The 22,640-nt window shown below is 40.3% G+C and overlaps 2 protein-coding genes across 3 annotated transcripts in view; both read right to left on the bottom strand.

Moving 5' to 3' along the window:
• Positions 1 to 9,317, bottom strand: part of LOC114366710 (cytosolic carboxypeptidase-like protein 5) — a 32,222-nt gene extending 22,905 nt beyond the window's left edge. Inside the window, exons 1-10 of the mRNA XM_028323661.1 lie at positions 8,886 to 9,317; positions 8,242 to 8,393; positions 8,035 to 8,160; positions 7,719 to 7,929; positions 7,509 to 7,630; positions 7,137 to 7,408; positions 6,211 to 6,304; positions 5,728 to 5,919; positions 2,342 to 2,592; positions 1,113 to 1,254 (exon numbers count right to left, since the gene is read on the bottom strand). Of these exons, the coding sequence (XP_028179462.1) occupies positions 1,113 to 1,254; positions 2,342 to 2,592; positions 5,728 to 5,919; positions 6,211 to 6,304; positions 7,137 to 7,408; positions 7,509 to 7,630; positions 7,719 to 7,929; positions 8,035 to 8,160; positions 8,242 to 8,393; positions 8,886 to 8,988 (1,665 nt within the window). The 5' untranslated portion in view covers positions 8,989 to 9,317. The remainder of the gene's footprint in view (positions 1 to 1,112; positions 1,255 to 2,341; positions 2,593 to 5,727; positions 5,920 to 6,210; positions 6,305 to 7,136; positions 7,409 to 7,508; positions 7,631 to 7,718; positions 7,930 to 8,034; positions 8,161 to 8,241; positions 8,394 to 8,885) is intronic.
• A 2,758-nt stretch (positions 9,318 to 12,075) lies between these two features.
• The window catches only part of LOC114366712 (uncharacterized), a 51,171-nt gene continuing 40,606 nt past the window's right edge, over positions 12,076 to 22,640 (bottom strand). For both annotated transcript variants that reach the window (XM_028323664.1, XM_028323665.1), the window contains exons 3-8: positions 21,790 to 21,918; positions 20,345 to 20,464; positions 19,638 to 19,800; positions 18,988 to 19,116; positions 18,344 to 18,735; positions 12,076 to 13,303 (exon numbers count right to left, since the gene is read on the bottom strand). In XM_028323664.1, coding sequence (XP_028179465.1) covers positions 18,519 to 18,735; positions 18,988 to 19,116; positions 19,638 to 19,800; positions 20,345 to 20,464; positions 21,790 to 21,918 — 758 coding nt within the window. In that variant the 3' untranslated portion in view covers positions 12,076 to 13,303; positions 18,344 to 18,518. The remainder of the gene's footprint in view (positions 13,304 to 18,343; positions 18,736 to 18,987; positions 19,117 to 19,637; positions 19,801 to 20,344; positions 20,465 to 21,789; positions 21,919 to 22,640) is intronic.

The following is a 22,640-nucleotide window of genomic DNA, read 5'->3' as shown; positions in this document are numbered from 1 at the left end:
GCCGGGCACCATGGCGGCGATGCCGGGCATGGTGTCCTCCAGCTCGCTGACGGCGCGCCGGCACTCCTGGCACCAGCCCATCCGCATGTTGGACAGCCGGCCTTCTTGCTAGCGAGCTGTCTCTATAGTCACACGTCCCCACTCACCAGGGAGGCGCTGTAGCCGGGCACCATGGCGGCGATGCCGGGCATGGTGTCCTCCAGCTCGCTGACGGCGCGCCGGCACTCCTGGCACCAGCCCATCCGCATGTTGGACAGCCGGCCTTCTTGCTAGCGAGCTGTCTCTATAGTCACACGTCCCCACTCACCAGGGAGGCGCTGTAGCCGGGCACCATGGCGGCGATGCCGGGCATGGTGTCCTCCAGCTCGCTGACGGCGCGCCGGCACTCCTGGCACCAGCCCATCCGCATGTTGGACAGCCGGCCTTCTTGCTAGCGAGCTGTCTCTATAGTCACACGTCCCCACTCACCAGGGAGGCGCTGTAGCCGGGCACCATGGCGGCGATGCCGGGCATGGTGTCCTCCAGCTCGCTGACGGCGCGCCGGCACTCCTGGCACCAGCCCATCCGCATGTTGGACAGCCGGCCTTCTTGCTAGCGAGCTGTCTCTATAGTCACACGTCCCCACTCACCAGGGAGGCGCTGTAGCCGGGCACCATGGCGGCGATGCCGGGCATGGTGTCCTCCAGCTCGCTGACGGCGCGCCGGCACTCCTGGCACCAGCCCATCCGCATGTTGGACAGCCGGCCTTCTTGCTAGCGAGCTGTCTCTATAGTCACACGTCCCCACTCACCAGGGAGGCGCTGTAGCCGGGCACCATGGCGGCGATGCCGGGCATGGTGTCCTCCAGCTCGCTGACGGCGCGCCGGCACTCCTGGCACCAGCCCATCCGCATGTTGGACAGCCGGCCTTCTTGCTAGCGAGCTGTCTCTATAGTCACACGTCCCCACTCACCAGGGAGGCGCTGTAGCCGGGCACCATGGCGGCGATGCCGGGCATGGTGTCCTCCAGCTCGCTGACGGCGCGCCGGCACTCCTGGCACCAGCCCATCCGCATGTTGGACAGCCGGCCTTCTTGCTAGCGAGCTGTCTCTATAGTCACACGTCCCCACTCACCAGGGAGGCGCTGTAGCCGGGCACCATGGCGGCGATGCCGGGCATGGTGTCCTCCAGCTCGCTGACGGCGCGCCGGCACTCCTGGCACCAGCCCATGCGTACGTTGGACAGCCGCGATTCTTTGCCGCCTAGCGAGCTGTCCCTGCGATAAGCAGACGTATGAATACGTTAAAAGCTGCGGCCACAACGATCCATGGGCTCGTAAGCAAAGCTTGTCATCCTGCTCACTTAAGAGCAGGGTGAGCAGGATGACAAGCGTGCCTCGCGAGTCTATGCGCCCGGTGTGGACACGGCTATTGGGGTTTGACTTTAGGTGCAATAATTAAGCTTCAACCACACCAACGCGTGCAGATAGCCATCGCCGGCGCGATCCAAGGCCAATGACAGGTCGCGTGAACTGTCATAGGTCGCTGGACCTGTCATTGGCCTTTGATAGCGATGGCGATCTGCAAGCGTTGGTGTGGTTGAAGCATTAGCAAACTGAAAATGGAATCGAGCGACAAAATGTTTACATTTTCACGAACCGATAACTTTGTAGGATAGCAGTTAATTGATTTTTGGTCGGTTTTCCTTATAGCTCGCAAGTAGAAAAATACAAAACAACACAACTTAACCGATTGAGTCCTAGACGGCATTATTTATGTCATAACAATTGATTATCTATTGTGTCTAGATTCGCGGAGCTTGAAGGATTAATTGTTCTATGACGAACGGATGGCAAACAAAACCTAAATAAGAAGAACATACTCTACTTATTTTAATACTCCCGAAGTCATACAACTATAGATTGTTTCATCCACGAAAACGCGCCCCACCAATTTTTGGTTGAGGGAAGCTTGGGGCGCGGGGTGTTTGACCCGAGCAATCCGAGTGTCATTATTGTAGTGTGCGAGTGCACTCATGGATAATTTAGCGTGTACCGATAACACTTAAATATTAGCGGAAGAATGGTGGGGCGCGTCTTCGTGGATGAATCGATCTATACCAGTGGTTCTTAACCTTTAAGTCATGAGGGACCATTTTACCAAATTTCTGTATTGTCAGGGACCACCCCATAATCATAATCGGTCAAAGTAAACCAGTTTGACTGCAAAAATCAGTTAAAAGTGGTTTTGACCAAGATGTGCAAGTGCACTTCGTGGACCACTTGGAATGCCTCCAGGGACCACCAGTGGTCCGCGGACCACCGGTTAAGAACCACTGATCTATACAATAGAAGAGACACTAACCCAGTAACCGACGAGTTAGATTCCATCAGCAAACTGATGGAATTCTTCAAGGTATCCCTTAGCGGCCGGAGCGGGTTGGATCCTTGAAAGTTCAGCTCTTCGCTCGTGCTGAGGTGGACGTTGGAGCCGAGACACGTTCGCAGCATGTTGTCGTTGAGAAGCGAGGCCGTCTCCGCGATGTTAGTGTTGGAGGGCTTGGACGAGGTGTCCGATGTTTGGGACGGCATCTCTTGGAGTTTCATGTCGTAGACCTAGAAGGTGATATAATAGTGTTCAAGAATACTACTGGTCACGTTCCAGAAGTATTGGTAAATAATAAGTATACGTAAAGCAATGTTGTGTTGATTTGAACCTATTTCCGAGATCTACTGGATGAGAAAACATTTCGAGATGAGAAACACACTTGAAACGTGTAACATGGTCGTGAGATATTTAATAATTGTCACTGAAAACCTAAATGTATGAAGGGAAGCATATTGTGCATTATATAAAACACTAGCTTTCCGCCCGCGGCTTCGCCCGCGTGGAATTTTGTGTCACAGAAAAACATTATCGCACGCGTCCCTGTTTCAAAAAACGGGATAAAAACTGTCCTATGTCCTTTCTCAGGACTCAAACTATCTCTATTCCAAATTCTATCAAAATCTGTTCAGTGGTTTAGGCGTGAAAGCAAGACAGACAGTCAGACAGAGTTACTTTCGCATTTATAATATTAGTATAGATAGAATGAATATTTCAAAGCTTTTTAAACATGCTGATAAATAAACAAATAAATGCCAGTCAGCTAATCCACTTTTTAGCTGAAAATTGTATGTCGTTTTTAATAAAAATGCGTGGCAGTAAGTTATCAGTTAGGTATTAAAACGAGCTTTTGATAAAGCCTAGCGACTAATTAGGCACGCTGAGAAGTACATGTAATAAGCTGATATGGTTTCTACTGGATTATGCGCTTAGCTACTGTAACAGGTATGACGCACAAACTAATTGATAAATAAATACGATGTTCTCACATAATTTTGGGCTCAACTCAAAATATAGGAACAAAGTTACGTAGAAATAATATCTATTATTTCTACGTAACTTTGTAACGCCATCTGGCAAAAGGTGATTGTAGATCAGGCTACATTGCGAGGTTGAATTAAAGGTGAATGCACAATGACATGTCTACCCCGCAAGAGGCGCATTACCCGCAAGTAAATCAATCATCCATCAAGAGTATTGGAAGAATAAATTCGACCAAGTCAAGAGTACAGTGGCGTAGCTTGGGGGGGGCAGGGGGGGCCATGGCCCCGGGCGGCATATGAAAGGGGGCGGCGGATAAGAAAAAAAACATTGCATGAACAAGAAAAAAAAGGTCGACTATGTCTACGTTGAGACTAACAAATCTAGCTATACTGGCAATGAGGGCTATCGTTTTTATACTTAACAGTTGGCACCCCTGGCGATTGACAGGACCTTACTCTACAATGGCGCCATCTTGATGAGTGCAAATGCGATAGTCCTCCTACCACTTTAGCGCTCACAAGTTGGTGCCACTGTCTTCGCTACTAGCATGTGACAGGACCTTACTCTACAGTGGCGCTAACTGGTGAGCGCTAAAACGATAGCCCTCATTGAAAATGAGATACAATTTGATATCGACGATTGTGTAAAAGATTTTGCTTTGAAAAAAGGACGAAGAGTACATTTTTAATCTATTTTTTTAAGTAATAGTAACAAAAATTTAAGGAGCTTACTTACCCCTCTAAAACTTGCGCCACAGATAATCTTTCGTGATTTCTCTTGTTTCAAACCGAAATAAAAAGTGGTTTGTAAATAGTTAAAGCCATATCTAAGCTACTTTTAAAACCGTGTATTTATTATATTCTGCAAGTTCGAAATTCAAAATTAGCTAAAATGGTAACTTTTAGCAGTAATTAAATCTGTAACTTGCTGCAAATATCTAATGAATTCAAAGCCGGGCACCATGGCGGCGATGCCGGGCATGGTGTCCTCCAGCTCGCTGACGGCGCGCCGGCACTCCTGGCACCAGCCCATCCGCATGTTGGACAGCCGGCCTTCTTGCTAGCGAGCTGTCTCTATAGTCACACGTCCCCACTCACCAGGGAGGCGCTGTAGCCGGGCACCATGGCGGCGATGCCGGGCATGGTGTCCTCCAGCTCGCTGACGGCGCGCCGGCACTCCTGGCACCAGCCCATNTTGGAGAAATTTATCAAATAACCAAAAAAAAAAATTTAAAAACAGATTTTTTTCAAAAAGTATCATTTTTTATTATTTGTTGGCCTTTTTTGTGTATTTTATGTATTTTTTAGTACCGCCTGTTATTTAGCATTATTACGGTTTTTATTTTATCAGGATATACCGCTTAGTTTAAAAGTTATTACGTTTTCTTTATAATAAGTAATTGGAAGAAAAAATTTTTTATAAAAAAATAAAAAAAATCTCAAAAAATTTTTTACCTCTTTTTTGTCGATAAAAATAGGTCTAGTTTCATCTATTTTCATATGTACACTTTAACGTGACTCACACTGTATAATTTAAGATAGTATTTACTCTCAATTGCCAAAAAAATACTTTAATACTTGTTTTTATTGTTATACACCTAGTGTTACATAATAAAGCTGAGCTATTTAAGAAAATCAAACTTCCTGTGGGTTTCAAGCAATTGCTTCTCTTTAATGTATTTTTTTCCTTCTGAAGCAGTGCGTGGTAGTTTATTTTGACTTTCAACAAATAAGGTGAATATTGTACCTGAAGTCCATTCAATATAATATTTAAACTTTAAAATATTTATAATTAAAATAAAGGGCGGCGGATTTCCGGACGGCCCCGGGCGGCGAAAAGCCACGCTACGCCACTGTAAGAGTACATCTTAATGTTTAGTTGACATCAATATACATATTATTTGAAAATATAATTCCGTTTCTCATTTCAATACATATAAGTGGTCCTTCTAGCCGGATTGAAAAAAAAACGTCGGCGGAATAATTTCTGACGAAAAATTTTTCAGTATTTTTGGTACTCTTCTGGTATACCAATGACGGCTGCTTGATGGTGGTGGAAGACTTAGTGCTGGTCACTTGCCAGACTTCTCGCGATCAAACTCATCACTGAAGTCCGCGCTTGAATGGGATATGCTTGACTCAGTAATTATTGATGATATTCACGTGCCTCACTTACTTGTTCCGCTAAGTGCGCGGCCTCCCCGCTAAGGTTCTTGCTGTCTTGCTTCCTCGCGCTTTCTGAAGATGGCTGCTTGATGGTGGTGGAAGACTTGATACTTGTCACTTTATTCTGGCAAACTTCTTGCGTTTGAACTCATTGCCACAGGCCACGCTAGTTGGGAGATGCTCAACTCAGTAATGACATTTACGTGTCTCACTTACTTGTTCCGCTAAGTGCGCGGCCTCCCCGCTTAGGTTCTTGCTGTCTTGCTTCCTCGCGCTTTCTGAAGATGGTTGCTTGATGGTGGTGGAAGACTTGGTGCTGGTCGTGGACTTGCCCGACTTCTCGCGTTTGAACTCGTTGCCTTTGAACGTGGAGGCGTTTGAGGATTTCTTCTTCTTTGCGTCTAGTAGCTGTTGGGGGATGGAACATTCATTAATTATTAAGGTGATAAATTCGAAACCGGTTAGACTCGTAGACGGCGACCGACCACGGGCCGGACAGCGTATTGTAGGGAGACCTCTCACTAGGTGGACCGACGACCTGGAAGTACCTGGATGCGGGATGCGTAGGACCGCTCATTGTGAAAATCCTTGGGGGAGGCCTTTGTCCAGCAGTGTAGGTTATTTGGTTGAAACGACCGAAATTCGCAGTGTAGGTTCAACGTCATAGCAATGGTTTCCAAATGTAATAATGATATTTACCTCTGCACTTTCGCTGATGTTCTGTATACTCCGTGACGTGAAGCTTTTGCTATCTTCGATGATGTCTTCTTTTTCACAGCCAAAATGGTAGTACCTGTGGAACGGAATGTGTTTTGCTAATAAAAAATAAATGTAGGCATGATGCAAAACTTTATGCTAGTTAGTCACTTCTTTTTGAGTTTTTATGCCGGGTTATACATTTAAACGTTTGTTACTCAGGTTAAATAACACTAAATATTCGGAAAACTTTAAACTTCTGCATTTAACTACTTCGAAAGTTCCAAACTGTCTTTGGCTTCAGAACTAATAGATTTGACCTGCCGTGAATTTGTTTCAACTATTTTAAAACTTCACGACGATGTCCTGTGAACACGCGATTCAGCTTTTAGGGAATTTCACTTAGTAGTTTCTTGGAAGATATAACGCGATGTCACACCTTGACTTTGGTCATAAACATTAGGATACATTGTTATTTATGGTTGAAGGTGCCGCGTTAAAATGGCGTTCTGCAACCATAAACGTCGCTTATTTAACAGTTTGTTGCGGCTTGTAATAATACAGAAACAGACAAAACTACTTGTATACATTGTATTTTGTAGAATTTGTATAGAAAATAAATGTTAAACTCCGTCGATCATTAAATTCAGTAAACAGTACTCGGGAAAAATAGCATCTATTTTCCAAGAAATAAAAAAACTACCTTACTAGGAAAAACATGTTACGATCATTTAAAATAAAAGCCTTTTCTACCTTTGGATGCCTATTTAATTCTTTATAATTATAGATGTTTTTCTTGTCTTAAAAAGATAATAATGTTTTTTTTATTCTTTTTCAGAAAAGGTAACAACATTAGTTGAGCCTAAACATTTTTTTTTATTACTGTCTTTTTGTAGTTAGTAGATAAAAAATAAATAAATAAGAATTACCTTATTAGCGCTCTCGAAGCGTACACAGTGGGGTGATAGACCAGCGATGGGTTCAAATAGACCCTGTTCAAGTTGACTCCCCGCGTGTCCGTCCGATAGTGGCCCCTCGCGACCCCGTCTGGGTTTAGGAAGGGGATCATCTTGAACACGTAGTGCTTCCGTAGCTGGACCGCGATCGGATCGTTCCGGTTTAGTAGGAGATTGAGGAAACCGTTGAAAACGAAACTTGAAGGTGTTTCACCGGGGTGCACTCGCGCCGATATGAAGATTATCTGTTGGATATGAAATGTTTTAAAACAATAGTATTTTTCCTTGAATCATTGCTGACATGTAAAGGAAGTTTTTATTTTTAAGGTTTTATATTTATTATACCTTTTTATTCTGGAACTTAAAAGGTCGTTCTTGGTTTTCTGGGAAAAGATTCTTGAGCCTCTCCTCCTTTTCTGTTGTGATACCGTGATGTGAAGTTATCGTTAACAAATCGACACGTCTTCCTACAAATTTCAAAAATTATATTAAATTATATTAATGATCAATATTAAATGGTGATATAAGGAGTGTTTATAATATAGTAGGGCTTACCTTCAAGTGAATAGATGAGACATTCTCTGTAATAGTAAATGTCATCTAGGGACTGAGGTGGTGGCAGAGGAAGCATCTTCATATCAATAGAATTCAGAGCTATTTGGAGCTCAGCAAAGGAGAATGGATATGTGAATGCGAAAAATGTTGTAGCCTTCATATTCTCTGAAGTACGATATTTGAAACTTAACGTGAAGGTGTTGTCATCAGTCTGTAAAAAATATTTTTTTTTTTAAATAATTTTACACAGTATATGAAGTAAGGCATGCCAATGAGAGGTATAAGCATAAAATAAAGAACTGCCGGTGTATATTACCGAATGTACAGGACGATCCCTGATCCTCTCCCACTGAGGCTTCCCAGGCAATGTCCGAGTGACTGGAGCCATGCCTTGGTTGTACATCTTTGCTTGTTTATTTAGGTTTATAAGATTTAGCCGCACCTGAAATATGGCAAAAGTAATTGTAATGAAATAATGTGAATAGTAATTTAGGAAATGTTATTAAAATATGTTATTTCTTACCAATACATTAGGCTCACTAGCCTGCACTCCAAAATAGAACCATGTTCGATTCCCATTCTCGAACTCCGTGCCAGCGCAGTCCGGACGAGTCCACAAGTTGAACTCATAGTCTGGGGTCTCGGTTGCATTTGTTTTTGGGTTCACACTGGGAGCTGGAAAACATGATTCATGATAAATGGGATATTTATCCCATTTGTTTTTAGTGCAAACATAAACACAAAGTAGAGCTTAGAAATTAATGAATAAATTGTGATTTGACTTTTGATATAGTCCAATTCTAATTGGAAATGCTGCTGATTCATATTGGAATTTATCTAAAACTCATAAAAGTCTAAAAAACATAACTATTTTATGTACAGTTCATAAAGTGTTTGCTATTGTTTCTCCAACAAGCATTTATAAATAGCTAACTAAATATTGCAAGGAACATCAGAACAAAGAATATTTGTGTCAAGTGGAGGTTACTCTAATTGGACATAAAAAAGTTATTTTAAGACCTGCTAAGGACTGAAAATAGTTCTTTGTCGAAATCACTATTAGTCTTCGAGACCATGAAAAAGGCAGAACCAATTGGCAGCGAAATAATTAGAATCCCGACATTGGACTTTGTATTTAATGAATAAAATACTACGGAAATGACTTACCTATGAGCTCCGTGGGCACCCTCTCTACATGCCCGAGATTCCCAGAGTCAAAATTATGAATGAAATAAAATCCACCGCACTCTATCAAATTGTTGTGATCCATAACTAAAAATTATTTTGGACTACATCATACAAAAAAATCACAAAGTCGCGGATGTTTGCGAGCCGTTTTGAGAACTTCTACTTTATTAATTTGTCCAATAAACTGTAAGATTGAACCTGCATGTTTGGTAATTTCAAAATGACACTCAAAAACGGAGACTGCACTGTTTTTCTAAACAAAATTATGTAATTTTGTTGACATCGATTGACGGATAACAGCTGATTTGTTTTATTGGTGTTCTTTTAAATTATTAAAGTGTCCGACCACAGTTTTTAAACAGGTAATTTGTATGAAAAATTATGTTGATTTTTTATAATTAATTTTATTTTATAACACTGTAAATATTTCTTACATTCACTTTTTATTTAGAAATTAGAAAGACACTATGCCATCATGAAATTTTATCCAAGATGGCTGCCAGTGGCAATCGCGACATGAGTGCCAGTATCAAAATGTTCTAAAAAAGGTTTCACTTTTTTAAATCCTATAATATTTTATTTCATAATAATATTATTGCATTCGTCTTTTCTTAATAATTAAGTCCTTTTAATGTCATTTAAAATTTTTTTGCAATTAATTATTGAAAAAGTTTTGATATGTTGCCAGTAAAAAAAATTAATTAACCTTGAATCAATAGTTTCAGCAGTTTCAGGCTCTTCCGCTGTTTATTTTTTTGTATCCGGTTTCCGGGCGGGAAAAGTATGAGAGAGAGAGAGAGTTATTAGAGATTCTGACTTGCTGTAATTAAATTAAAGATTTTATGCTATACAGGGTGGAATTTGGCAATGCCATCAGGAACGAAAATACTTTTATACTGTAGATAGAAAACTTTACTCGAAAAAAATATTCCTTTATTTTTTAAAAGAAAGAGAACTGCATTCAGACTTCCGAAATTTTTTGGAAAATTCACCACCACACCATACAATTTTCTGTAAATATTATTTAAGAATTCATGGTTTTCCTTTCATTTAATTTATCAAGTTTGTTCCATACTTTGTTCTAAGACGATCGATGCAATAAAAATACCGGGTAAGTATAATTTTTACTTGATTTTAGGTAGTTGGTCGATTCCCGAGTGTAGCAAGCAAATTTTTGAAAATCTTTAAAGTTATATTTCTTTTCATGAATAAAATAATGTTTTCTTTGAGTAAAATCCGCCCTCCACGTTGGGAACCAATGCGGTATACCAACATAAATAAATATGTTTAGTTTGAATTTTCTTATATTATGAGTTCTTGCGTAGGTAGCAACTGTGAGTAAATTTAATCCCACCACTTGATACCCAGTGTGGATATGGGCCATCCGATAGAGGCTTTTTATTAATTTTTATTTCGTATAAGCAGGGTTAAGTTTTTCGTTGCCAGTTTCAAATATAATTATAACTACACTAATAAAATAAAACTNTAGTTTCAGTTTTCAGTAGTTTCAGGCCCTTCCGCTTTTAATTTTTTTGTATCCGGTTTCCGGGCGGGAAAAGTATTTTATGCTATACAGGGTGGAATTTGGTAATGCCATGGGGCCGTTCAAGTATTACGTAAGCACCAAGGGGGGGTGGGGGGGTCTCTGTTTTGCTTATTTCGGATGACATGGGGGGTAGGGGGGTCTAGATGATGATTACGTCATCGTTAGTTATTTCATCATTGCAAACGTTGTGATAGGGATAGAGACATACGATTTTTGGTTTTACGAAGGTAATACGATAGAGAATAATACAAAGTAATAAAAACCACCGGTTATAGGGGCATTTTTTGGAGAAATTTATTAAATAACCAAAAAAACACGAATCTAAAAGCAGTTTTTTTTATCAAAAAGTATCATTTTTTATTATTTGTTGGCCTTTTTTGTGTATTTTATGTATTTTTTTTTATCGCCTGTTATTTAGCATTATTACTGTTTTTACTTTATTAGAATATACAGCTTAGTTTAAAAGTAATTACGTTTTCTTTACAATAAGTAATTGGAAGAAAAAAAATTCTATAAAAAAATAAAAAAAATATCAAAATTTTTTTGACCTCTTTTTTGTCGATAAAAATTAGGTCTAGTTTCATCTATTTTTATATGTACACTTTAACGTGACGCACGCACACTGTATAAAAACATTTATAACTAAAAATGTTTACGTAAGCATAGGGGGAGGGGGTAAGTGCTTTGCTTACTTTTGATGACAACGGGGGCGGGGGGGTAAAAAATGGTAAGAAATCTGCTTACGTAATACTTGAACGGCCCCCATCAGGAACGAAAATACTTTTATACTGTAGATAGAAAATTTTACTCGAAAAATATATTCCTATAATTTTGAAAAGAAAGAGAACTGCATTCAGACTTCCGAAAATTTTTCGAAAATTCACCACCACACCATACAATTTTCTGTAAATATTATTTAAGAATTCATGGTTTTCCTTTCATTTAATTTATCAAGTTTGTTCCATACTTTGTTCTAAGACGATCGATGCAATAAAAGTACCGGGTAAGTATAATTTTTACTTGATTTTAGGTAGTTGGTCGATTCCCGAGTATAGCAAGCAAATTTTTGAAAATCTTTAAAGTTATATTTCTTTTCATGAATAAAATAATGTTTTCTTTGAGTAAAATCCGCCCTCCACGTTGGGAACCAATGCGGTATACCAACATAAATAAATATGTTTAGTTTGAATTTTCTTATATGAGTTCTTGCGTAGCAACTGTGAGTAAATTTAATCCCACCACTTGATACCCAGTGTGGATATAGGCCATCCGTTAGAGGCTTTTTATTAATTTTTAGCCCGTATAGGTAACTTAACCCTGTTAAGTTTTTCGTTGCCAGTTTCTAATAATTATAACTACACTAATAAAATAAAACCAGAAAAATATGTCAAATTTGTATTTTCATTTCATCCTTATGACTATAACAATATTAAATAAGCTTAAACTTAAGTTTACAATACAATATATTATTTTAGGCGTGGCACTTAACTACTGATTATAAAAAAATTACGACCCTTACAATTTCAACTTACTTGGCCAATAAATGCCATCATCACATAACTTACAAATTGATAATACGTCTAACCTAGTCGCTATCCTCTACTTAAATGTGGACTATGTTACTACAGTTGCATCTTACTAAATTTGTCTTTTCTGAGCACAATTTTAATGCGACAAGTCAGGTTGATAATCAGGCAACAATAGGTAAAACAGTAGTTTATTACAGGAAGGCAGCAGTTCAAAGTAAGCTGTAGCATCGCTGCACCGTCTGTGTACCTAGTACCTACTTAGGTAGGTACAATGTTGTTAAAAAATAGGTCCTAACTATTGTTGCATGGTTATAAACCCGATTAAAGGAACAGAAGCGAACATACAAATACTCATATGGACGAGTTAAGGTAATATTTTGGCATCTTCTTTTGGCTCCTTCACCAAAATAATGATATGACTGTGTAAATGAAATGAAACATACGATTTTTATAGCTGTTAATGAATAAAAGACCTACAGGCATAGTTAGATTACTAGGAATTTTCATAAGAGTAGATTGAAATCTACCTACTATCTTAATATTATAGTGAAAAACTACGAAGTAGTATTATGGAACATAAATCGGATAATTTATGTATGAATGAATAAAATATTGATTGTAACGTGCCTTATTATTTTAATAGTGTGGGTGCTTTCACAAATAAAACAGATTCACTGATAGCATTTTCCTAGCCCTCTTGGCTATGCCTCGCACGATTTGAAAAGTTAGACGTCAACAAGTTAAAACAAAAATATCACATTTCGGACCTATTCTAGGGTACGTGATTTCATGTACTCTTATGTAATAAATACACTTAAACTTAATTTACGCACAAATGAATGTAATGGACAATCTCTTACATACTTCATTAATATAATGAGGAACGATTTATCCTACTGAGCCGATATTATTACAACATTTCGTTTCTACCACGCTTAATACGACGTCACAATACAATAATGATTTAAAACAATTTGCTACAGACCAAACGACTAGAATGCTCACATGCATTACAACTGTCTGAACGATTATTAAACAAAATGCTTTATACATTAAAGATGCTGGAATAAATAATCACAAATACATAAATACGCCATTACAAACACTACATACACCACTTTCTATTATACCGATCTCGCTCGAAACATTTGGCGTCTTTATTGCTAAGAAGAGGTGATAGAAAAATTGCCGTGTCTGAATCAAAATATTGCACCAGTAGCTAGAGGCCGTCCAGGCTTAACTAATAACATTTCAATCCACCTAAATAAAATTATCCACGACTTTCGAGGTGTTCGAACAGTGAGCGCTAGCGGAAGACGAATGTGATTGTTTGAGCAGATATAAAAATTTACAAGCGCTTTATTGTGAATTTATCCAAAGTTCGTCCACTGATTTGCGAGTTCGAGACTTGAATTCGACAATAAAGATCACATTCCGGCGTCACACACGCGCGTTCATCACTTAAATTTGAACATAGTTTCTAGTGTTTTAGGGGGGGTTAACCCTTGCCCTCGTTAGGTATGGTGATGGAGACAGTGGAGGGCCGGGAGGGTTTGTGCACAGAGGGGCTGGGGCGAGAGATTTCGTCGGTGGTGGTGAGCTTGCATTCCACCACGCGGTAGTTGCAGGAAGGGGGACAGTCGAACTCCGGTCGCGACACCGAATTGGGGATGCTTTCCTCGATGCTCTTCGACTCGTCCTTGAATGGGGGGCAGCTGGAAAAGAACAAACTTTGTTTAATTTCCTTTGTTAGAAGTAGTCCTATGCGAATGTTATTGGAAAGGGCATTCAGCTATTGCCACTTCAGACGCTTAGGTAGTGTGGCAATATTCACCACCCACACGATACTAAAACATATTATCAAAATGCATCGATCAAAGTTATCAAATAAAGTAAAGTAAAAAGTATTGATTACTAAAAGATGTCACATGTACAATTTATTCTGGCGGGCTCTGCACTAAGCAAGAAGCTGAAGAAGTTCATTTTTATTTAAAAAAATAACACATTTATTTGTCCAGGACTCACCTCAAAGGCGGCGGGGTGGGGGACCTCGATAAGGGGAAGCTGGCGACTTCCCTCGATATGGCCAGCGATTTGATGGAGCCGAAGGTCTGCTCAGGGCTAAGCGGGGCTCCCAGCACTGATGCCATGCCTCTGTAAATAGATAAATATTTATTTATTTATCTTTATTAAAGAAACATACAGCCTTGTTTGACACATGCAATGTAGAAAACCTCTCTACTTAGCTACGAGTATGTTTCTTTGGCTCTACATGGGCTATTAAAGGCTGTTGTTAGGTTAAAGGTAGGTACTATAAAATATAATTGGGAAAACATTGTTGCTAAGTTGTCTTGTAAAGAGGTTGCATAGGTATAATTTTATTATTATTGGTGTGGCACATTACCTACGTTACGCAAACTTAGATACGCGTTGAGTCATTTAAGACACACAGTTACCAAATTGCAACAAAGAAAAAGTGTAAAGCATTGAAAGATGGGTTTATTGGTAAGTATCGATCATCAAGCGTTGTGTACCTAATACCTATGCTGCGTTTTCGGACTCTCTCATCTTTGGTTTTCGGAGCTCACTCCGAGAAGTCCGAAAACATAGCAAGAGCAGCAGAAATAATGGGGTAAAGTTCAAAAAGTTTTTTATCATTCGTGTCTTGTTCTGTTCCAAATTTAAATTTTGAATGCAATTTTTTTTCTCACTAATGGCCAGGTATAACACATTTTTAAGATGTTCAGAACACTTACACCACAGAGTCGGAGGGCACCAAGAAGGGAAGTGGCGGCGGGCAGGGCGCGTCGGCGCGCGCGGGCGAGGCAGGCTCCGTGGAGCGCGGGCAGCGCGGCGCTTCGCCCTCCTCCACCATGCCCAGCCAGCCGCGCAGGAAGCGCCAGAGCCCTGAGGGGCTGTCTGCAATATGCATATACGTCATTAGTAAAATAATCATTGTCTGTAAATGTACATAACACTCATTAGAACTGCCTGTTGAGGTACATGACGTCCACTATTGAACAAAGGCCTCCCCCAAGGATTGCCTCATCATTTCAGCCAAATGACGTCCACTGCTGGACAAAGGCCTCCCTAAAGATCTCCATAACGACCGGTCCTGCGCTGTCCGTATCCAGTTACTTTGCGCGACTTTCATTAGATCGTCAGTCCACCTAATGGAAAGCCTGCCCACTATTAGTACTGCCTGCTAAAAGTCGACAATCCTCATTGTTCATGAAACCTCATAGTACCTACTGTCTACTTCTAAAAAGTCCTCAATCCTTATGCTTTGGATGATATATTGTTAATTACCATGCATTCATGTTGAGGAAAGAGTTTAGGAAAATGACACAAAAACTATAAGGGTTCCTTGTCAGGACTACGGAACCCTAAAAAGGAGATGGCCCAATATCATGAACATTTTCTTTCGTGATAGGGCCAACTGACTGTGAGTGCAAATCTTCTTGAGAGCGAGTTCCTGTTGTCCTTATTTTTTCGAAGAAATATTTAAACAGAAACAATTATTTACTGCCAAATAGTACTTACGAGAATACTTTCTGGTATTTTGAGGACTTAGAGGGTAGAAGTCGCCGTGGATGGGACAGTGGAACGCCAGCCTGCGCTGTCGACGTTGCGCGGCCCGCATCAAGATGCATAGCACGATGCCTGCAAATAACCATAAGTTGATTAAATATGAAGAACTTCAAGATTTATGACGAATATTCGTTTCTATCTATAACTGCAATAATTTAATATATTAATTTAATTTATGACATTGTATGTTTAATAACTGAACTGACTGATAAAATATTTGTAAGTCTACTTGCAGGCTGAATACATGGGAATAATTTAATAGCTGTAAGAACTGATTTGTAAAACGAGCATGTGATTATGTATTCTAGCAAATAAATTAATGAATTTGAATTTATAATTAATATAATGTTCAGTGATCTACACAGTGTGTTCCATCATCACTTAAATCCCAGACAGAATGTTTGCAAATGAATTAAAGAAAGATGGTTTTCTAAATAAAATAAACTAATAGAAGATGTGAAGAGAAATACTGTTTTCGATCAGTTTATTGCAGCTAATAGATTTTTACTGGCGGATAAGAAATCTGCGTGCATGGATGAAAGCAAATCGCTGCAACGCGTAATTTGCTTAGATAAAAATCTAGATTGATAGTCGATGAATAACTTGATTTCATTTAAATTTCTCCTATGAATTTTAGTAGAGATCACACAAATGATTAATAATTCAGTTGGCGAAATTGCGGTCCCCTATAAATAAATTACCATAATCGCCTGTTCATCTGATCATTTATTATGGCGGAACCGATTTGCATAATTTCCCTATTATCTTCCGGTCAATCGCTGGTACAATGTGTCTGCTTTGTTACAAATGTTAGGTAAGCAAGCATGGGAAATGGGAAATCTACCGTTGGTGAGCAGTTATGTAAACAGCATTTAGATGTAACAATCTCGTAAATTGATTGTCAGTATTTTGAGACAAGGGAACTGGATAATTTGCTTCTGTAGGAATAAAAACTTTTTTCTCTACCCATTTCTTTTTCTCTTACGGCGTGAAAAAAGCTGGCAAGAAAAACTCCATCACATTTTTTCCTTTTACCTATTGTTCTTTAATTCCAAATTCATTTTGTTTTACTAACCAGCAATGGCAATGGTCATAAAACTCATGAGGGTTTGCAAGAGTTCGCAGTGAAGGCGATACGACACTACCTTATTTTTTCTTTTTCGTGTTCTATTCCAAATTCAATTTTTTTTTACTAACCAGCAATGGTCATGAGCCCGGCACCTGACGATGCATACTGGGCCGAGCACGCGCGAGTTGCCAGTGAAGGCGATGCGATATTATAAATCATTGGTTTTTCTTTTTCTTCTTCTATTCTAAATTCAAATCTTGAATATTTTTTACTAACCAGCAATGGTCATGAGGGCTCCAGCGACGATGCACACTGGGCCGAGCACGCGCGAATTGCCAGTGAAGGCGATGCGCGCCGCGTAGTGGTCAGGCTCCTCGTTCTCGCCGCAACCGCGATACGATGCCGCTGGAAAGAAAAAAAAAATCTTAAAATGCTACGAATCAAACCACTACAGGCACTGCAATCCAGTTTTGTGGGATCTTGCATTACTGGATATCGCAAAACTGCACTTGTGTGGTCACATGCCAGTATCCCGTTTTTTTGCAAGAAAATGTATGCAGGAAGTCACGTCTATACAGAACACGTCTAAACTACTTGTAATTAAACTGGATCCTGCCTTTTTTTTGGTCCGTTCAATAACAAAACCGAATCCGAAATTCGGATTTTTTACGGGACACTGTAAACGGGATGTCTTAAAACACTAAAGCTAAACGAGATCCTGCAAAAAGGATGTCGCCGTGGGTAAGAGTCGTAAAGACTACAAAGAGGTATAATTACATCATCACATAGACCACATATTTTGTAGTAGGTAAGTAAGTAGGTATAGGCACTGTGTGGGGGCCTAAAGTCTGGCGCTTAGCAATTGGCGTCCCTCCAAATCGTAGCTCAGTGTTGTATGCTCTACAGTTAAGACTGTCGCCTGCAGATGACGTCGATGCAGCTGACTAAATGGGGTACAAACATAAAAAAGAGAGATGCCAACTAATGCGCCGAGTTCGAAACTCAGTGTCGCATTAGAAATTCACACACAAAGTAATCAAAATATGTGCGAATAATCTTTAGTACTACGCAAGCAATGTAAACTGTTGACATTATGACTTTGCTGCAGTCATCATTGCTGTAACGAGGAAAGTGTTCTGTTTTGGGCATATTGCTGGCCCGCCCCCTTGTCACATCTCCCTTTAGTGTCTGTGACCTGTGGGTACAAAGCAATAGGCTGCACTAACTGGGGTACAATTATGCGGGTCGTTCGTAATACTATCCCAAACAATTTATATCCATTGTCCTGATGGATATCGCGGGCAAGTGTGACAATACACATGCCTTTCTTATACGACGTATCGTATCACTTTCAGTGTACATTCCGACATTACATAAGATGGTGTTGATTACATATAGCATCATTGTGATAATTTTAGTTACCTACTTTGAAAATAATTAGGAACTANCATCCAGACATCCAGACAAAAAGGTTACAGTGAGCCAACCATAAAAGATAGACATATGCTGTAGCGGACTTTTTTGTAGAACTTTTAAAGTAGACAAACCAAGATTGTGTAAATTAAATGTTCTAACTCCTTATGGTGGTTGAGCGTCATGTTCCACAACTTCAGCTTTATAATATTAGTATAGAAGTATAGATATAGATGTTTGAATACTTATAAAATATAAAAATAAAAATATAAAANAGCGGAAGACGAATGTGATTGTTTGAGCAGATATCAAAATTTACAAGCGCTTTATTGTGAATTTATCCAAAGTTCGTCCACTGATTTGCGAGTTCGATACTTGAATTCGACAATAAAGATCACATTCCGGCGTCACACACGCGCGTTCACACTTAAATTTGAACATAGTGTCTAGTGTTTCAGGGGGGGTTAACCCTTGCCCTCGTCGGGTATGGTGATGGAGACAGTGGAGGGCCGGGAGGGTTTGTGCACAGGGGGGCTGGGGCGAGAGATTTCGTCGGTGGTGGTGAGCTTGCATTCCACCACGCGGTAGTTGCAGGAAGGGGGACAGTCGAACTCCGGCCGCGACACCGAATTGGGGATGCTTTCCTCGATGCTCTTCGACTCGTCCTTGAATGGGGGGCAGCTGGAAAAGAACAAACTGTTTAATTTCCTTTGTAAGAAGCAGTCCTATGCGAATGTTATTGGAAAGAGCCTTCAGCTATTGCCACTTCAGACGCTTAGGTATTGTGGCAATATTCACCACCCACACAAAAAAGTATTTATTACTTAAAGATGTCACATGTACAATTTATTCTGGCGGTCTCTGCACTAAGCAAGAAGCTGAAGAAGTCCATTTTTATTTAAGAAGTTACACATTTATTTGTCCAGGACTTACCTCAAAGGCGGCGGGGTGGGAGACCTCGATAAGGGGAAGCTGGCGACTTCCCTCGATATGGCCAGCGATTTGATGGAGCCGAAGGTCTGCTCGGGGCTAAGCGGGGCTCCCAGCACTGACGCCATGCCTCTGTAAATAGAAGATATAATATAGAAAACGTATCTATTTAGCTACGAGTATGTTTCTTTGGCTCTATATGGGCTATTCAAGGCTGTTGTTAGGTTAAAGGTAGGTACTATAAACATAAAATTGAGAAGACATTGTTGCTAAGTTATCTTGTAAAGAGGTTGCATTATTTTTGTGGCACGTTACGCAAACTTAGATAGGTACGCGTTGAGTTTTTACCAAGTTACGACAAAGAAAAATTTAAAGAAGATACAAAGCATTACAGACTGATAGGTGTCGATCATCATCAAGCGGTGTTTAATGTTGCGTTTTCGGAGATCACTCCGAGACGTTCGAAAACGTATGAGTAAAGAATAATGGTGAAAAGTTGAAAAAGTTTTAGCCTACGCTATGCTTCTTGCCAGTATCGAGTTAAAGAAAAGTTTTTCTTATTCATTGCTTTTCCATTCTAAATTTAAATTTTGAAATTGAATTTCTTGTTAATGGCCAGGGTCTTCACATAGGTAGATGTTCAGAAAACTTACACCACAGAGTCGGAGGGCACCAAGAAGGGAAGTGGCGGCGGGCAGGGCGCGTCGGCGCGCGCGGGCGAAGCAGGCTCCGTGGAGCGCGGGCAACGCGGCGCTTCGCCCTCCTCCACCATGCCCAGCCAGCCGCGCAGGAAGCGCCAGAGCCCTGAGGGGCTGTCTGCAAATGCATAGAGCTCATTAGTAAAGTCATCAATCCTCATTGACTGTAAATGTACATAAACCTCATTAGAACTACCTAAAGAGGTACATGACGTCCACTATTGAACAAAGACCTCCCCCAAGGATTGCCTCATCATTTCAGCCAAATGACGTCCACTGCTGGACAAAGGCCTCCCCCAAGGATTTCCACAATGACCGGTCCTGCGCTCTGGCCGTATCCAGTTACTTTGCGCGACCTTCCTTAGATCGTCAGTCCACCTAGTGGAAAGCCTGCCCACTATTAGGTAGTACTGTCTGCTAAAAGTCGACAATCCTCATTGTCTGTTCATGAAACCTCATAGTACTCTCTACTTCTAAAAAGTCCTCAATCCTTATGCCTTGGATGATAAATTGTTGGTTAATATGCGTTCATATTGTTAATGGAAAGACTGGCCAACTGACTGTGAGCGCAAATCCTCTTCAGGAGAGCGAGTTCCTGTTGTCCTTTTTTTTTCGAAGAAATATTTAAACAGAAACAATTTTTTACTGCCAAATAGACTTACGAGAATATTTTCTGCTATTTTGAGGACTTAGAGGGTAGAAGTCGCCGTGGATGGGACAGTGGAACGCCAGCCTGCGCTGCCGACGTTGCGCGGCCCGCATCAAGATGCACAGCACGATGCCTGCAAATAACCATAAGTTAATTAAAATATTACGAAGAACTTCAAGATTTATGACGAACTAGCTTTTGCCCGCGGCTTCACCCGCGTGCAATTTAGTTTGTCACAGGTTGTCATAAATTATAGTCTATATTATTCTGGGTTATAACATTAATATTGTAAAGTTTTGTCAAAATCCGTTCAGTAGTTTTTGCGTGAAAGAGTACAAACATCCAGACATCCAAACTTTCGCATTTATAATATTAGTAGGATTACCTAGTAGGATATTCGTTTCTATCACTAATAGAATGTTCAGTGATCTACACAGCGTGTTCCATCATCAAGCAAGTGAAGGCTTGTGAAGGCTTAAATCCCAGACAGAATGTTTGGAAATGAATTAAAGAAAGTTGGTCTTCTAAAATAAAATAAACTAATAGAAGATGTGAAGAGAAATACTGTTTTCGATCAGTTTATTGCAGCTAATAGATTTTTACCTGCGAGAAATCTGCGTGCATGGATGAAAGCAAGTCGCTGCAACGCGTAATTTGCTTAGATAAAAATCTAGATTTATCAATCATCGACTATCGTCGATGAATAACTTGATTTCATTTAAATTTCTCCTATGAATTTTAGTAGAGATCACACAAACGATTAATAATTCAGTTGGCGAAATTGCGGTCCCCTATAAATAAATTACCATAATCGCCTGTTCATCTGATCATTTATTATGGCGGAACCGATTTGCATAATTTCCCTATTATCTTCCGGTCAATCGCTGGTACAATGTGTCTGCTTTGTTACAAATGTTAGGTAAGCAAGCATGGGAAATGGGAAATCTACCGTTGGTGAGCAGTTATGTAAACAGCATAGATGTAACAATCTCGTAAATTGATTGTCAATATTTTGAGACAAGAGAAAACTGGATAATTCGCAGGAATTATAGGAATTAAACACTTTCTCTACCCATTTCTTTTTCTCTTACGGCGCGATAAAAGGTGGCAACAAAAACTCCTTTATAAAACTCTATCACAATGTTTTTCTTTCATGCATGATGTTCTTTAATTCCAAATTCAATTTTTTTTACTAACCAGCAATGGTCATGATGAGACTCATGAGGGTTCGCGAGAGTTCGCAGTGAAGGCGATACGACACTACCTTATTTTTTCTTTTTCGTGTTCTATTCCAAATTCAATTTTTTTTTACTAACCAGCAATGGTCATGCCCGGCACCTGACGATGCACACTGGGCCGAGCACGCGCGAGTTGCCAGTGAAGGCGATGCGATATTATCATTATTTTTTGTTTTTCTTCTTCTATTTTAAATTCAAATCTTGAATATTTTTTACTAACCAGCAATAGTCATGAGGGCACCAGCGACGATGCACACTGGGCCGAGCACGCGCGAGTTGCCAGTGAAGGCGATGCGCGCCGCATAGTGGTCAGGCTCCTCGTTCTCGCCGCAACCGCGATACGATGCCGCTGAAAAGAAAAAATAATCTTAAAATGCAATGATTCAAACCAATAGATAAGGACTCTTTCCACGGCAATCTAGTTTTGCGGGATCTTGCATTACTGGATATCGCAATACTGCACTTGTGTGGTCACATGCCAGTATCCCGTTTTTTTGCAAGAAAATGTATGCAGGAAGTCACGTCTATATAATACAGAACACGTCTAAACAATACTTGTAATTAAACTGGATCCTGCCTTTTTTGGTCCGTTCAATAACAAAACCGAATCCGAAATTCGGATATTTTATGGGACACTGTAAACGGGATGTCTTAAAACACTAAAGCTAAACCAGATCCTGCAAAAAGGATATCGCCGTGGGTAAGAGAACTAAGATGGCAAAGAGATATAATTACATCATCACATAGACCACATATTTTGTAGTAGGTAAGTATAGGCACTGTGTGGGGGCCTAAAGTCTGGCGCTTAGCAATTGGCGTCCCTCCAAATCGTAGCTCAGTGTTGCATGCTCTACAGTTAAGACTGTCGCCTGCAGATGACGTCGATGCAGCCGACTAAATGGGGTACAAACATAAAGAAGAGAGATGCCAACTAATGCGCCGAGTTCGAAACTCAGTGTCGCATTAGAAATTCACACACACAAAGTAATCAAAATATGTGCGAATAACCTACTACGTAAGCAATGTAAACTGTTGACATTATGACGTTGCTGCAGTCATCATTGCTGTCAC

Source organism: Ostrinia furnacalis, unplaced genomic scaffold, assembly GCF_004193835.3.
Source record: "Ostrinia furnacalis isolate ACB-3 unplaced genomic scaffold, ASM419383v2 OfSCF0666, whole genome shotgun sequence".
NCBI lineage: Eukaryota > Metazoa > Arthropoda > Insecta > Lepidoptera > Crambidae > Ostrinia > Ostrinia furnacalis.
This window is presented reverse-complemented; position numbering and strand designations above follow the sequence as displayed.